The sequence below is a fragment of the Aspergillus versicolor genome (genome assembly GCF_001890125.1).
Source record: "Aspergillus versicolor CBS 583.65 unplaced genomic scaffold ASPVEscaffold_6, whole genome shotgun sequence".
Classification (NCBI taxonomy): Eukaryota; Fungi; Ascomycota; class Eurotiomycetes; order Eurotiales; family Aspergillaceae; genus Aspergillus; species Aspergillus versicolor.
Genome location: NW_024467529.1, coordinates 1,202,595 through 1,215,764, shown reverse-complemented (window position 1 = coordinate 1,215,764; position 13,170 = coordinate 1,202,595). Strand labels below are relative to the sequence as shown.

Sequence of the window (13,170 nt, the reverse complement as noted above, 5' to 3'; positions counted from 1 at the left end):
GGCCACAAGTGCGCCCGTTATTCCAAGCAATAAATAGGTCTGGTTTACTTGTTGCACTGTTGCTTGATCGACCAGGCTTTGAGCATCTGAAGATGCCTATCACGCTTAGTTCCAATGATATCTCCTTCAGTATGGATGCTCACCATGGACAAAAGTGAGACCTCTTTGGCTAAATAAAGGCCCTGGCTGATACCTTCCTGCGGATCTAGGATCGATGCGTTAGTATTGTAACTCATTCGATCACCACATCCAAGCTGTGCTAGATTTTGCCGAATCAGCAGTCGTCGGTCCTCGAGGCTTTCCCACAGTGGGAGTAAATCAGGTATGAAGCTGCCAAGATTGTCAAGTGGTAACGGAAGCCCGAGCAGGCCAGAGATTGTAGGCACAATGTCCAATTGGCTTACATGTCCAGGGTCTTTGTAGGGATTACCACTGTCCTGAAATGCAACACTCTCGTCCCGGGCTTGATGGAGAGTCTGCAAATGGGGAGATATAAAAAGTAATGGGGTAGAGAGCTCTTCTACTGAGTTCCCTCCATGCTGTCCAAGATCGTCCATTCCATGATCACCAAGGAGCACGAGCAATGTTCTGTCAAGAGGTGTCTGTCTCTGAATCGATCGATACACTCTTCGTACTACTTGGTCCATCTCTTGCTGTTTGGAATGCATATATGGACTATACGCACCTCCCATGTGTGCAAGGTGATCAAGTCCTGGAAAATGCACAACTAGTGCACTCCAATCCTGCTTTTGCAACTCTTTGTCAATGAAAGCAGCCACAGCGCGGTCGGTAGAAGCAGAGTCCTAGTACAGAGGTAAGCCAAAAAATCCATTACCGCGCAAGCAACTTTGTTTTTTTTTTCGGGCACAAACAGGAAGAAAATGGCTTCCAAACCTTTCAGCCCTATCGAATATCTCAGGAAACAGATTGAGCCAGTTTTCCTCCCCGGAAAATGTGATGTTTCCGCGGCCTGAAGCCTTCAGACGACTGAGCCAGGTATCGACCGTACGGCTAGTCCCGCTATCGACAACCCTTTGTGTGTTTGAAAAGACCTCTGCAAACGCGGGACTTGCACCGACTGTCATGGACTGGATACATAGCCTGGTGAAGGGGGGACTGGTTGCTTCCATTACAAAGGGCAAGGCGGATCCGGATTGTATAAGGCTTGAAGCTATTAGCCAAACTCCACCTTCGCAGTTCAAGTCCTACCTGCGCGTAAAGGCGAAACCCGAGGTTTCGGAGTAGACGAAATCACTGCTGGTGTTAGATGGTAGATTTTACATCGAAGAAACGGGAGCCAACCTCCGCAATGCATCGACCACCATGAAGACAACCTTGTCAAATGGTGCGGGTGCGGGAGGGCTCGGGGATATAAAGCCAGCAGAACGATAATCCTCAAGCTCACTGAGGTATGGCTTTTCTCGGAAGAAAGACCGGGCAAATATGGCAATTGATGCCAGGCTTAAAACATTGCCCAGAATCAGCAGCGCCATTTTGCCGATTCGTAGCATTTTGCAGTAGGGGCAATGATAAGTGACAATAAATGACAAATGGCTGCGAGGGCTGTCAAGCCTCTTTTTAGAATTGAGCACACTTGAGAAAACTGTAAAAAGTGAAGCCGCTTAGTTTTCATGTTCTCAGCATCAAATTACTCCGTCATGTATGCGTATGATGTGTCTCTGCAGATCCGCAATGCTGCACGCTCACCGACTCAATCATAACTCAATCATTACTCAATTACTCAATCTCACCGCTGATCGCTGAAAGTGGGAATCCTCTCGTGCTTTGTCAAGGTACGGTGGGGATTCTGTCTGTGCAGGGATCTCTCTGCCGCACTGGGTCAGATGTGATCTCACAACTACAGTGACCCATATCTGTCATATCCAAAGGTACATCCTGTTTTGTTGCTCAGAGTTATGGTAAACATGCCAGTTTAGCTATTTCATCTCCACGCTCTCTTCAGCCTCGTCCTCATCGCTTCTGACATCATCGCTGTATCCATTCACAAAGGCTCTCGTTACAGTTTGGACAATCATTTTGAACCAAACGATTGACATGGCTTCGAACACCAGCATCATCGATAGAAATGCCCATTTGACCAAGGGGACGATGCAGATTAAACTTGCTGAATCGATGAATGGGCGGCCAAGCCTCGACCATGAGACAACTACATCATCTTTGCTCAGCTGTCCGTTTATTCCCGAATAGCACCCATATGGTTTTATTGTCGGGATGTCCTGGAACAGGATCCAGCATACTCGGACGTAAACGATGTGTCGGGATATAAGCCAAACTGTGGCGAATGTTCCCAGCGCGATATTCCCACTCGTTCTCCAATCCACGTACCGGCAAATCTTTGCGATCTGTGATGCTGTCAGGTCTACTGTCTTCGTTGGCATATAGTTTGTTGCTTACACATAAGAAAACATCTGCAGCTTCCATCAGATTTGAAACCAGGTGGACAAGTTCGTGGGCACTGTAAACGTATGCAGACGACATCATAACAGCAGTTGCAATGTGGTGCGCCATGTAAAGGGGGTAGTCGTTGCGCTTTTTTTCCACGTTTACCACGATGATCTGATGAAACCAGAATGCGAGGCTGGTTAGGAGGTAGAATTTCAACCCTCCCCCGAGCTGCTTGGTTGGGAATGTGGCCCAGAGCTCTCGCATGCTAGTCCAGTATCTCGATCTTCTCCAGAGATACTGACATATGGTTAGATAGATGGACCCGGTGGCATGGGGCCAACTCACCATTCCTAGAGTCCACATGGATGAATAGTAAATGCACAACCATGTCTGTTCCGCGAATCTCCTGGCTTTTCCTGGAGGTAATCCCATTCTTCTGGCAAGTGGTTCGAATATCCAAGTTACTGAGATCGCCCACATCGCTGTCAATGCAATCGAGAATGCGGCAACACAATACATGTCCCGCCATCCTTGTCCATAGTTGCCTGTCGATGGGTCAAAGTAGGGAAGTTGAAAGGTTTGTATCATCCACAATCCGGGCGGAATTGCCAGGGAAAGAATGAAGATTCCTGGGTTCGCTGATAGATGCTTCGAGCAGCATTTCAAAATATTCAAGCCTTTTGTGGATGCAGAAGATGCCGTGATAGAGATATTGGCCAAGAATATCCGGAATCTTTCCATACTGATCATTGGATGCTAATCCCTGAGAGGAGATCTCAACAGATCTTCTCTTGGAATGACGGCGTTTTCACTTCGCGGCCTGATGTTGGAAATGCGAGAGAAGAATATTTTATCATACTTCACTTGCTGATCTTTCGAGATGGCCATAGCCACAGACGCATCTAGAAACTCTATATATCCGAACGAAGGGATCATACGGGGCACACCGATCATATGCTTCAGGTATTGGGGTTGTTCCTCCTCGCTGACAGCGTTGGCTTGATCTCGTATCGAGGTGCTTTTGGCCTATCATGTCAAACCCGGTGCGCAGCGACTGGTGCATGACCGGGGTAAATTGTGATTCATCGCAATGCTGAAAGACCTACACTGTAAGGGATACTTCTGAGTTGTCCTTTCCATGTAAGGGGTAACACAAGGAGGGTATATTTGCAATGCATGTGGCTTTCCTTCGGGCAGCATTGCTTTGCTTCAGTAATTCAGACCTTCGAAGCTTACCTCGATTTTGCGTATCGAGTATTTATAGTTTTATACCCAGTGGATACAGAATGAAGGGATTCTGATTGCTTTCCACGAATTCTTTGACAGCCATGCTAGTAGGAAATATGGATCTCAGCCGTATCGACCCTTTGACAGGGCTTACAGCAGTCCTGCTTGGTTGCCTTGCCATTGGTCTCTACCAGCTCTATTTCTTTGCCTTGCCAAAGCCAATACCTGGCATTCCCTACAAGGCAGAATCAGCCAAATCCCTTCTTGGCGATATACCAACCGTGCTATCTGGACTGTCTCGAAAGCCCGAGCTGAGAGTGGCATTCAATGAGCGCGCACGATCCTTCAAAGCACGCCTGGTCCAGATATTCCCGGGGCCCTTGACACTCCCAATTGTCATTCTCGATGATGCCCGCGAGGCGCTCGACATTATGCTGTACCGCAGCCGAGACTTCGACCGCACTCCAGTGGTCAGCGCGCTTTTGTCCTGGGTTATACCAAACCATCACAGTGTCTTCCCGACCGGTCCTCGATGGAGGGCCCATCGAAAGCTCAGCCAGACCATGATGACGGATCAGTTTCTGGATCAAGTTGCCACGCCGGCGATATATGAAACGAGCCTGGACCTAATCGGACTGTGGAAAAGGAAAGAAAAGGCTGCAGAGGGTCGCGCATTTCTGGCCTTCAGAGACATCGAAATCTGCACATTGGATGCAATGCTTGCTCTGACATTTGGTGACTGTGCTCCACGTGGGACAAAGGCCCAGCTGGAGAATTCCAGGCAGTTCGTTGCGTCTGAGAATCATACTGTTCAGAGAACTGAGGATGTCATCACATTTCCGCCAGTGGAGGTTGACAAGTTGACTGATTCCTTTTCGAAGATCCAACGTTCCGTCGACTGGACCACTTCGACGCTTTTCCCACTGGTGTTTGGCTGGTTCATGAGAAGACATCCGCTGCTGATTCCCAGGTTTCGGACAATACATCAATTCATCCACCAGGCAGTCAGTCGATCTATTCAGCGTCTAAACGAGAAAGTGGCGAGTCCACATGTGGGAATGGATCACATCGTCTTTCGTGAACACGCCATTGCAAAAGAAGAGGGCCGACGACCGCAGTATCATTCCAGCGCTGTGAGGGATGAAGTAAGTGGAGCAATATTTCCCGTTTACAGTATACTGAATGACGACAGGTATTTGGCCTTCTTCTTTTCGGAAATCATACCACCAGGACAACTCTCTCCTGGGGTGTCAAACTACTAGCCGATAATCAAACTGCACAGGCTAAGCTGAGAAATGCGCTGAGAGAAGCCTTCCCGTCTGCAGCATACGAGAGGCGTATCCCGACTGCGGCGGAGATCCAGGGGACCTCAGTGCCTTATCTCGACGCAACAATCGAGGAGATTCTCCGTCTTCAGCCTATCGTCGAGGTTGGCCGTACTGCAGTTCGTGATGTACATATCTTTGACCAGGTCATCCCGAAAGGGACGATAGTCCTCGCTCTCAACCAGGGCGCCGGTGTCATGTATCCATTGTACGATACCAGCATCCACCACAAGTCATCACAGCCCGCCGCACAGAGATGGGAGTCCTACGGCACAATTGACGAGGCTACCGCGCAGCACTTTATTCCAGAGCGGTGGCTCACTACCGCGGATGATTCCGCTGGCGCTCAGCGATTCAATCCCACTGCCTGTTATTCGCTGGCTTTCGGCGCCGGGCCTAGAGGGTGCTGGGGTCGTCGGCTGGCCTACCTGCAGATGCGATTCTTTGTTGCAATGACGGTATGGAGCTTTGAGTTTCCGCCATGTCCGGAGAGATTGTCGGGGTATCAGGCGGTTGAAGGGATTGTGCGTGTTCCGGACCATTGTTATGTCAAGTTGAAACTATCGAACAGATAATGAATGTAGTAATAGAATGTAGCATTTCTTCCAAGTCAGGAATTAAAAATGAAAACTGAAATTGCAAATTGTATCTCACTCCAGATCCTGCGGCAGACAAGGCGAGGGTCTATAACCGATACGTCACATATCAGTGACTTTTTAAGCTTGAATTACCAGCTCATCCACAAGTTCAGCTGTCTGTAAGTTTTTCGGGCGAAAGAAAAAGAAGAAAAGAACCCCTCAGAGCCGGTATCAGCCTGAAGTAAGGGATTGGATTGCGTGGATAATTCTCGTTGGTCAGGTCTGCATCTTAGGACGCCAATCAACATTAAATCAATCTGATCTCTCCTTGTTATTCCTTAATCTGGGTTGAGTTGTTGGGCACTTGCATTCGAGCTGGACAGCCGATTTGACTCTGCGTCTCGGACTGTTTCATTTGAGTTGACATTTGCATCTCATCTGAATTCGACTCTTGCCATACTCTTCTTCAAGAAAAATGCCTGTTTCTATATATTCTGTCATTGTGTTGACCATTGAGTGTTATCGAATCCTGAATTATATTCGACACGATGGATTGACGGCACCAAAACACAGAAAACAGGCCCTCAGAAACACTTCCAAAGAGGAATGCCCGGACCAGTTCCCCCTCTACTATAGATTTTCGACGTACTTGAGCTTCGCCATATTGATCGCCGTCGGCCTTATCCGGGACCTCTTTGGGAAACTGTTCCGCCCAAAAGCATACCAATATCTGAAACCGCAAGACGGATACGCAGCACTCAACCCTGGCTTCGACAACTTCTATCTACGGCGACTGCACGCGCGCATGGATGATTGTTTTGAGCGCGTCACCACGGGCGTCCCGGGACGACATATTACACTCGTCAACCGAACCGAGGGAACAACGGAAGAAACTGAAACACTGAACCTGAGTTCGTACAACTATCTCGGATTTGCGGATTCCCAAAACTCGTGCGCACGCTTCGTTGAGGCCTCGATTCGAACTTGCGGGGTGGGCGCTGCAGGTTCATGCGCGGAAATAGGCACCCACCAGCTTCAGGTTCAAGTAGAGGAACTGGTTGCGTCGTACGTAGGCAAGCAAGCAGCAATTGTCTCCTCTATGGGATTTGGCACGAACTCGAGTGTCTTCTCCACGCTGGTTGGTGAGGACTGTCTGGTTCTGTCGGACGAGCTGAACCATGCGTCGATACGGTTTGGGGCACGAGCCTCTGGCGCTTCCATCATGACATTCAAACACAATGACTTGGTTGATCTGGAAACTAAGCTTCGAAACAGCATCGGGTCTCGTCGCAAATGGAGGAAAGTTTTGGTGGTTGTTGAGGGACTCTATTCCATGGAAGGATCCTTGTGTGACTTGCCAGGGCTCGTCGCCCTAAGGAGATTGTACAAGTTCTATCTCTTCGTCGACGAAGCGCACTCAATCGGCGCAATTGGCCCCAACGGAAGAGGCGTCTGCGACTATTTCCACGTTGATCCCGCCGAGGTGGACATTCTGATGGGCACTTTCACCAAGTCATTCGGTGCAATGGGGGGGTACATTGCGAGTGACCGCGCGGTGATCTCGAAACTGCGAGCAACCGACGCCGGCGTGATATACAGCGAGGCGCCCGCACCCGCTGTTCTCGCGCAGATTCTCTCCTCCATGCAAATCATCGTTCGGCGCGGCCAAGGGCCAGATGAAGGGGGAGCCAGACTGGCGCAATTGCTATCCAACTCCAGATACCTCCGCCGAGGACTGAAACGGCTGGGTCTGATGGTCTATGGGAATGAAGATTCGCCTGTGGTGCCTGTTCTCTTGCTCAACCCGGCGAAAATGCCGGCCTTCTCGCGCGAGATGCTGCGGCGCAGGATCTCTGTGGTCGTGGTTGGATATCCTGCTACGCCTTTGCTCTTATCTCGGGTTCGCTTTTGTGTTTCGGCAACGCATACAAAGGCGGATTTGGATCTTGTTTTGTCTGCTTGTGAAGAGCTTTGCCATGTGCTACAGCTACGGCTATGCCATGGCTCCTGCGACGTCTGATACCCGGGAGAGTGATACGTAGAATCCAATTAAGGTAAGGGGTTGTTGGGTTGAGATGTCTACTATTTAGAAGTATCTTGGGATATACAAGTTGGTAGTGGATATGGCAACTACTGTATGCTTTGCTGTCTCTTATTCTTTGGCATGGCTGCTTGTTAATAGAGTAAACGTCTGCCATTGAAGATAATTCTGCATTCGGTCATCTATGCCGTCTCCTAGAATAGGACGCTAATGTAGCTGCTGGGGAGAGAGATCCGGTACCAGGTGCATATCGCCTAGTAACAGATCATCATGTAGCAGCGGGAGAGAAGTGTTGCTGATTTCTTGTGGTGATAGTTCGTGATTATGGTTATTGTTCGTTAATGGGCCAATTGGGTATGGATGTTCAAGGGTGGCATATTGATATTGCCACATTCCGTGATCACATTCAAATTGGATGTCGCTTTCGAACCATTCTGGGTCCATGCCGGCGTGGAATGACTGTTCTGGCATTAAAGCAGGTTGTAGCAGCGTGTTCGAAATGGGAGTCGAGATAGACTGGTTTGTGAGGCCATCCAGGCTGGTAGTCGTTGACTCTGCCGTGGTGGATCTATACTGCTCGCTTTCGCCAACATGGTACAGTGGACGAACAGAGTCTTATAAGACATGCTTTAGCTCGACTCGGCAGTGGCTTGGAGCCTTGAAAGCTGGCCAGCATACCAGATGCTAGACGTTCCATAACTGCGTATGACTTGCGACAGTCGCAGTACAGTCGGCCGTGAGGGCATGCTTTCGAAGGCCTCCCTGACTTGGCTACCCTGGCCATCAACCGGTCAAAGTGTTTGCATTTCGAGGATCGGTGGCCGCGCAGGCATGGTTCACTGCAGCTCGTCAAGGGTGATTGCTGATTAGCGCTATGGAGGTATACCGCGATTGCGGGCTGCTTACCAGGACCATTTCTGCCCTTGCTCATCCAGCGGCATGTCGCTGCAGTGGACGCATATAGTTCTCACTTAGGAGACAGGGTCATGAGGTATGCAGTATTATGGGTGTCAACGGATGAAAGGGACTGGTGGAAGTGGAATATCATATAATTATTTCTCGGTACTTTGAAGATATTATTAGTAAATCTCCCCTGCAAAATTCAATCTGCGTGGGGGTATGAATCCTTTAGTTTAACTCCTCTACATGAGCCATGTTCCACCTCTAATCAATTTGCTATTCAAATGGCAGATGAAGGCTGCCACAAAGATTAATATGCATTTTAGTGTCAAGGCTGGCCTGAGGGTTCAGAGGCTTGGTATAAATTTATTGGACAAAATGTGCTCAATCATGCTCAGTCTATGCCCCAAACGTTTAGTCACACAAATCCCACTCATACAAACAACACCATAACGCTAAATGACTATTCTACGCGTCTGAAAGCAAGCGGAGGCTTTGCTACCTCCGCTTCATTTCCACGGAACAAACTCAAGACACACCAGCCAAATCTCCCCATATACAAGGCCCTTGTGAGACTACTTAACCAGAAATTCAAACGCACCACAAGAACGTTAGAACTTACAATGTATTACTGGAAGCCGCAAGAAACCACCGAGCCAACGTACAGCACCCCCGTTCCTGGTGATCCAGACCGCCACACGCATGGACCAAGTACCAAGGCCACGCACTCGGGTGTTCAGCATCCGACAAGTCGCTAGACAGCTGCGCGTGGACTGAGATGGCCCAGAGTGCTACTAAGAGCATGTCGAACGCCGCCAGGATCCAGCGGCTGCTTCCGGGCTGGTATCGCAGGAGGACAACGCGGATTATCCAGGTCACTGTCGAGACGGCGGAGATGGCAAGATTGGATTCGGTGATTCTGCTGGTGTCAATGATACTATGTTCCTTGACGATCTTGTTTCATCTGTGTTATCTTGTGAACGTACTCCTCACTCCATATCTTGGGAATCGGGGGTGGATCGCGGTAGTTGGCGTAAAAGTAGATTCGATCTTGGGGGTTCGAGTTCCAGCCCTCAGAGCCCCCGTACTGCCAAAGTATTGTCCGACATGTGTCTGGATATGCGTGCAGCGCGAGCACGAGACAGACTATCACGAGAGCAGATTCATAGGTGAGGATGAGTTTTTCAGGACCCATTATTGTAGTTTCAGCAGTGTGCTATGTAGCGGGAATGGAAGGCTTTAGAGACTGATATATGCAAGTTTCTGTATTACTAAATCCGAGCACTCTGGTCTACTGGCTGGAATTCTTTTCTAATATTTAAATATAGTTTTATATTGCTCAAATGCGTGCATGGTGGCGCTTACTGCATTATCCAGGAGGCACTGTCAATGCAGGCTGGCTAGGGGTATAAGCAAGATGAAGAAGACTTCTTCCTGTTCATCAGTGCTCTGCCAGAGCCCTAATTACTAACTACACATATGGCCATCAGACAATCTAAACTCGGCAAGGTTGTCAGAAATTGATTTAATCTGCTCGATATCTAGTCCAACATGTGGGGAGAGTTGAATAAAAAGAAACAGAAATGCCTCAAATTGCCTCAATGCCAAGAATAAATACTCCACGAGTTGGTGGTTTGTATTTAGTAAGGAAGAATCTTCAGTCGTAGAGTTAGCGAGCGAATGTCCCGGCAGCATAAATAATCTGCTCTGCAGTCACTTCTTATCAATATCTATGCTCAGTCTGAATGCTGTTTGCTCCATCTGCAGTCTGCGCGCTGCTTGCCGTCCTCACATGCCCGGTTGTCTCCATGGGCACTGGGCGTGCAGGACACGGCTTCATTGGATATGGCATCTCCATGTATAGCCCGGCCTGTGCGCACGCCTGCCGGGCAATCATTACCAATCCTCTCAATTGCACCTCGACCTCCCATGTGAACGAGGGTATAGGCATGGACATGCACACAGACGGAATGCAGATGGGGGATGGGTGGATGGTCGAAGATGCCCCAAGTGCCGAGTGTTATGCGACAAATGACGCCTTCCTGCAGACGCTGGCTTTGTGCATGCACGCACATTGTACGACAGAGTCCATTGCCACGCTCGAACGGTACTGGGAGATGAATGTCGCGGGCAGCAATGCGGACCAACCACTCCCCAAGGAGACCTACCAAGAGGCCCTCCGCGCGGTTAATGGCACGCCGTCGATGATCTCAAACTCATCGAGTCTCCTGCAGTCGGCTGGTTATATTCCCGTGACCCCGTATACAGTTCAATATCGGACACTCACGGTTTTTGAAGAGATGGAGACTTCTCATATCAGATACGGGTGTGTACTGCCAGCCAAGCCCGGAGTATTATAGCCCTAACCGCTCGCTAGGCTTGTCCTCCTCCTCACCGGCGCGGCCATTCCCATCGGGCTGTCCTTTGTCCGTTTCTTGCCCTTCCCAGCAGCGTGGACAGCGCGCTTCGAGGCCACCTTCATTGACCCGCCTCTATTCGGCCGACGACACCATGAGCCCTATCTCTGGAACACCTTCATCATGCCCACCCGAGGCCAAGCCTTGTTCATTGCCTACCAGATCGCAATCAATGTCATTCTCAGTGCCGTCAGCATCAGGTCCGCCGACCCAAGTGCATGGTACATATCAAAACCGCGCGAGATTGCTACATACGTCAGCAATCGCGTTGGTGCGCTGAGTTTCGCCAACATCCCTCTGCTCATTCTCTACTCGAGTCGCAACAGCGTCCTCCTTTGGCTCACAAACTGGTCCCAGAGCACATTCCTCCTGCTTCATCGCTGGATAGCTTTCATGGCCGTGATTGAGGCCTGCCTCCACTCGGCCATCTACCTCCAGATCTACGATGTGGACGGCACGCATGCCACGGAAAGTAGAACCGCCTATTGGTACTGGGGGATAATCGGGACACTGGCCCTGGTTGTCATCCTACCGGCCTCGCTGCTGCCCGTCCGCCAGAGGGCCTACGAGCTTTTCCTCGCGTGGCACATCTTCTTCTTCCTCCTCGCCATGATCGGATGCTTCCTCCACATATACTACCGCTATGCCTGGCAATGGGGCTACGAGAATTGGATCTACATCGGCCTTGCGGTCTGGGGATTTGACCGGTTACTGCGCATTCTGCGGCTGGCTCGCAATGGAATCCGCAGGGCCCACGTCACTATCGTCGACGAGGACTACCTTAGACTGCAAATCCCCGGTACCAGGGCCGACGGCCACGTCTATCTCTACTTCCCGACCCTGTCGTGGAAGGTCTGGGAGAACCACCCCTTCTCCGTCTTGTCGGATACATACAGTAATGATACTGTTCCAATACCCATCCACATGCAATCAGCATCATCATCGTCATCATCTATCGAACCAAAGGAGGGCAAGGCCCACCACCCCGGCCTAACCATCTACATCCGCAGCCATACCGGGCTAACCAAGCATCTCCGCCACCAGAAGACTCCCCTCCCCGTCCTCATCGAGGGCGCATACGCCCCATCTTCCCTTCCCGGACCCTCATCCTCGCAAGCACCCAACATCATCGCCTTCGCCGGCGGCGTCGGCATCACGGCTCTCACACCCATCCTTCTCCGCCACGCGGGCTGGCACAGGCTGTTCTGGGCGTCGCGGAGCAAGGCGCTTGTGGAGTCTGTCGCGGAGTCGCTCGCGCCGGGTGGGTATGATGCGCTCTGTGCGACAGTCTTTCTGGAGAAGCGTATGGATATTCCGCGCATTCTGGCGGCAGAGGCTGCAAAATTCACTGGAGGTGGAAGCGGGGTGCCGGTTACGGTGCTGGTGAGCGGACCGCCCGGCATGGCGGATGAGGTCCGGGTTGAGGTGGCGAGGTTGGCGAGGAATACCGGGGCTGTGTTGACGTTTGTGGAGGAGGTGTTTGGTTGGTAGGTTTCCTTCAAGATGGATAAATGTGTGTGTTTGGTTGTCGGTTTGTTGTATGGTATGAACGAATAGAAGAAAAGCTGTACCATGTTAACTATACGTCGAAACTACGCGTATGGCCAGGACGGTGAGCATGAAGAGACTGAGCAGGATATGTGGTTGTTGATATTATTATCCATGAGCTGGAGAACAGCGTTACTTAAATACTGGATATAAAGATAGATATCTCTATATAGTAAGTAATAGTTACCATGGCTGTCCAACTCTCCCAGCTGTTCCAGGCCATATTTATTATGCAGCAGGCAGTTAAGACACGTTTATCTGCTCAATTGCGCGCACTCCAGCCCTGTCAAATCACTATACTAGTAGATCAGTTCCTTTATTTGCGCAAATATGCTCAACCTCATCTATAAACACAAGGCAGCTGGCTTCAATTAGACTTCCATTATTGAGAATACAACCATGATATACCGCAGCCCTCACAAGATCCCCTTCTTCCTCTCCAACCAGCATCTCCAGGGCACACGCACACGCACACGGTTCCGGCAGTCCGCATCATTTAGTGTCCCTTTCTTTACGCCTAGTTACTCGACAACCGTCCAGCCCACGAAGCAAATGGCCGTCGAATGGCACAGCGCGGTCGGGCATATAACCAGAGACCCAGAGGCTCTTGATCGTTGCCATACCAGCAAATAGTGCTTTACGGACTGATCCTTGCCTTGTTTTGACCCCGAGGGTCCCTCATGACTATGCCTCGACAAAGCTTGTTCTTGAAGACTGGAACCTTGACA

The 13,170-nt window shown here is 50.2% G+C and overlaps 7 protein-coding genes across 7 annotated transcripts; 3 read left to right on the top strand and 4 right to left on the bottom strand.

The window, feature by feature from the left end:
• Window positions 1–12: 12 nt before the first annotated feature.
• Window positions 13–1,368, bottom strand: ASPVEDRAFT_73151 (uncharacterized protein). Its single transcript, XM_040816189.1, has 4 exons — window positions 1,303–1,368; window positions 1,210–1,254; window positions 873–1,164; window positions 13–803 (listed from the first exon to the last, which is right to left on the bottom strand). The coding sequence occupies exons 1-4, from the start codon at window positions 1,323–1,325 to the stop codon at window positions 45–47; spliced, it is 1,119 nt and encodes a 372-aa protein (XP_040669247.1). The 5' UTR covers window positions 1,326–1,368; the 3' UTR covers window positions 13–44.
• A 569-nt stretch (window positions 1,369–1,937) lies between these two features.
• On the bottom strand, window positions 1,938–2,994 carry ASPVEDRAFT_133943 (uncharacterized protein; the record flags this gene model as incomplete). Its single annotated transcript, XM_040807076.1, has 3 exons — window positions 1,938–2,363; window positions 2,416–2,703; window positions 2,752–2,994. The coding sequence occupies 3 exons, from the start codon at window positions 2,992–2,994 to the stop codon at window positions 1,938–1,940; spliced, it is 957 nt and encodes a 318-aa protein (XP_040669246.1).
• Window positions 2,995–3,749: 755 nt separating this feature from the next.
• ASPVEDRAFT_134432 (uncharacterized protein) lies at window positions 3,750–5,533 on the top strand (the record flags this gene model as incomplete). Its single annotated transcript, XM_040807133.1, has 2 exons — window positions 3,750–4,778; window positions 4,826–5,533. 2 exons carry the CDS (start codon window positions 3,750–3,752, stop codon window positions 5,531–5,533), a joined length of 1,737 nt encoding a protein of 578 aa, XP_040669245.1.
• A 478-nt stretch (window positions 5,534–6,011) lies between these two features.
• Window positions 6,012–7,556, top strand: ASPVEDRAFT_53871 (uncharacterized protein; the record flags this gene model as incomplete). The annotated part of the gene is made up of 2 exons (XM_040814853.1): window positions 6,012–6,038; window positions 6,141–7,556. 2 exons carry the CDS (start codon window positions 6,012–6,014, stop codon window positions 7,554–7,556), a joined length of 1,443 nt encoding a protein of 480 aa, XP_040669244.1.
• Window positions 7,557–8,108: 552 nt separating this feature from the next.
• On the bottom strand, window positions 8,109–8,775 carry ASPVEDRAFT_42940 (uncharacterized protein). The gene is made up of 2 exons (XM_040812713.1): window positions 8,484–8,775; window positions 8,109–8,416 (listed from the first exon to the last, which is right to left on the bottom strand). The coding sequence occupies exons 1-2, from the start codon at window positions 8,516–8,518 to the stop codon at window positions 8,146–8,148; spliced, it is 306 nt and encodes a 101-aa protein (XP_040669243.1). The 5' UTR covers window positions 8,519–8,775; the 3' UTR covers window positions 8,109–8,145.
• Window positions 8,776–8,777: 2 nt separating this feature from the next.
• Window positions 8,778–9,742, bottom strand: ASPVEDRAFT_42938 (uncharacterized protein). Its single transcript, XM_040812712.1, has 3 exons — window positions 9,464–9,742; window positions 9,100–9,396; window positions 8,778–9,043 (listed from the first exon to the last, which is right to left on the bottom strand). The coding sequence occupies exons 1-3, from the start codon at window positions 9,670–9,672 to the stop codon at window positions 8,941–8,943; spliced, it is 609 nt and encodes a 202-aa protein (XP_040669242.1). The 5' UTR covers window positions 9,673–9,742; the 3' UTR covers window positions 8,778–8,940.
• Window positions 9,743–10,136: 394 nt separating this feature from the next.
• ASPVEDRAFT_42936 (putative ferric-chelate reductase (Fre2)) lies at window positions 10,137–12,662 on the top strand. The gene is made up of 2 exons (XM_040812711.1): window positions 10,137–10,803; window positions 10,855–12,662. The coding sequence occupies exons 1-2, from the start codon at window positions 10,223–10,225 to the stop codon at window positions 12,383–12,385; spliced, it is 2,112 nt and encodes a 703-aa protein (XP_040669241.1). The 5' UTR covers window positions 10,137–10,222; the 3' UTR covers window positions 12,386–12,662.
• The last annotated feature ends 508 nt before the right edge of the window (window positions 12,663–13,170 follow it).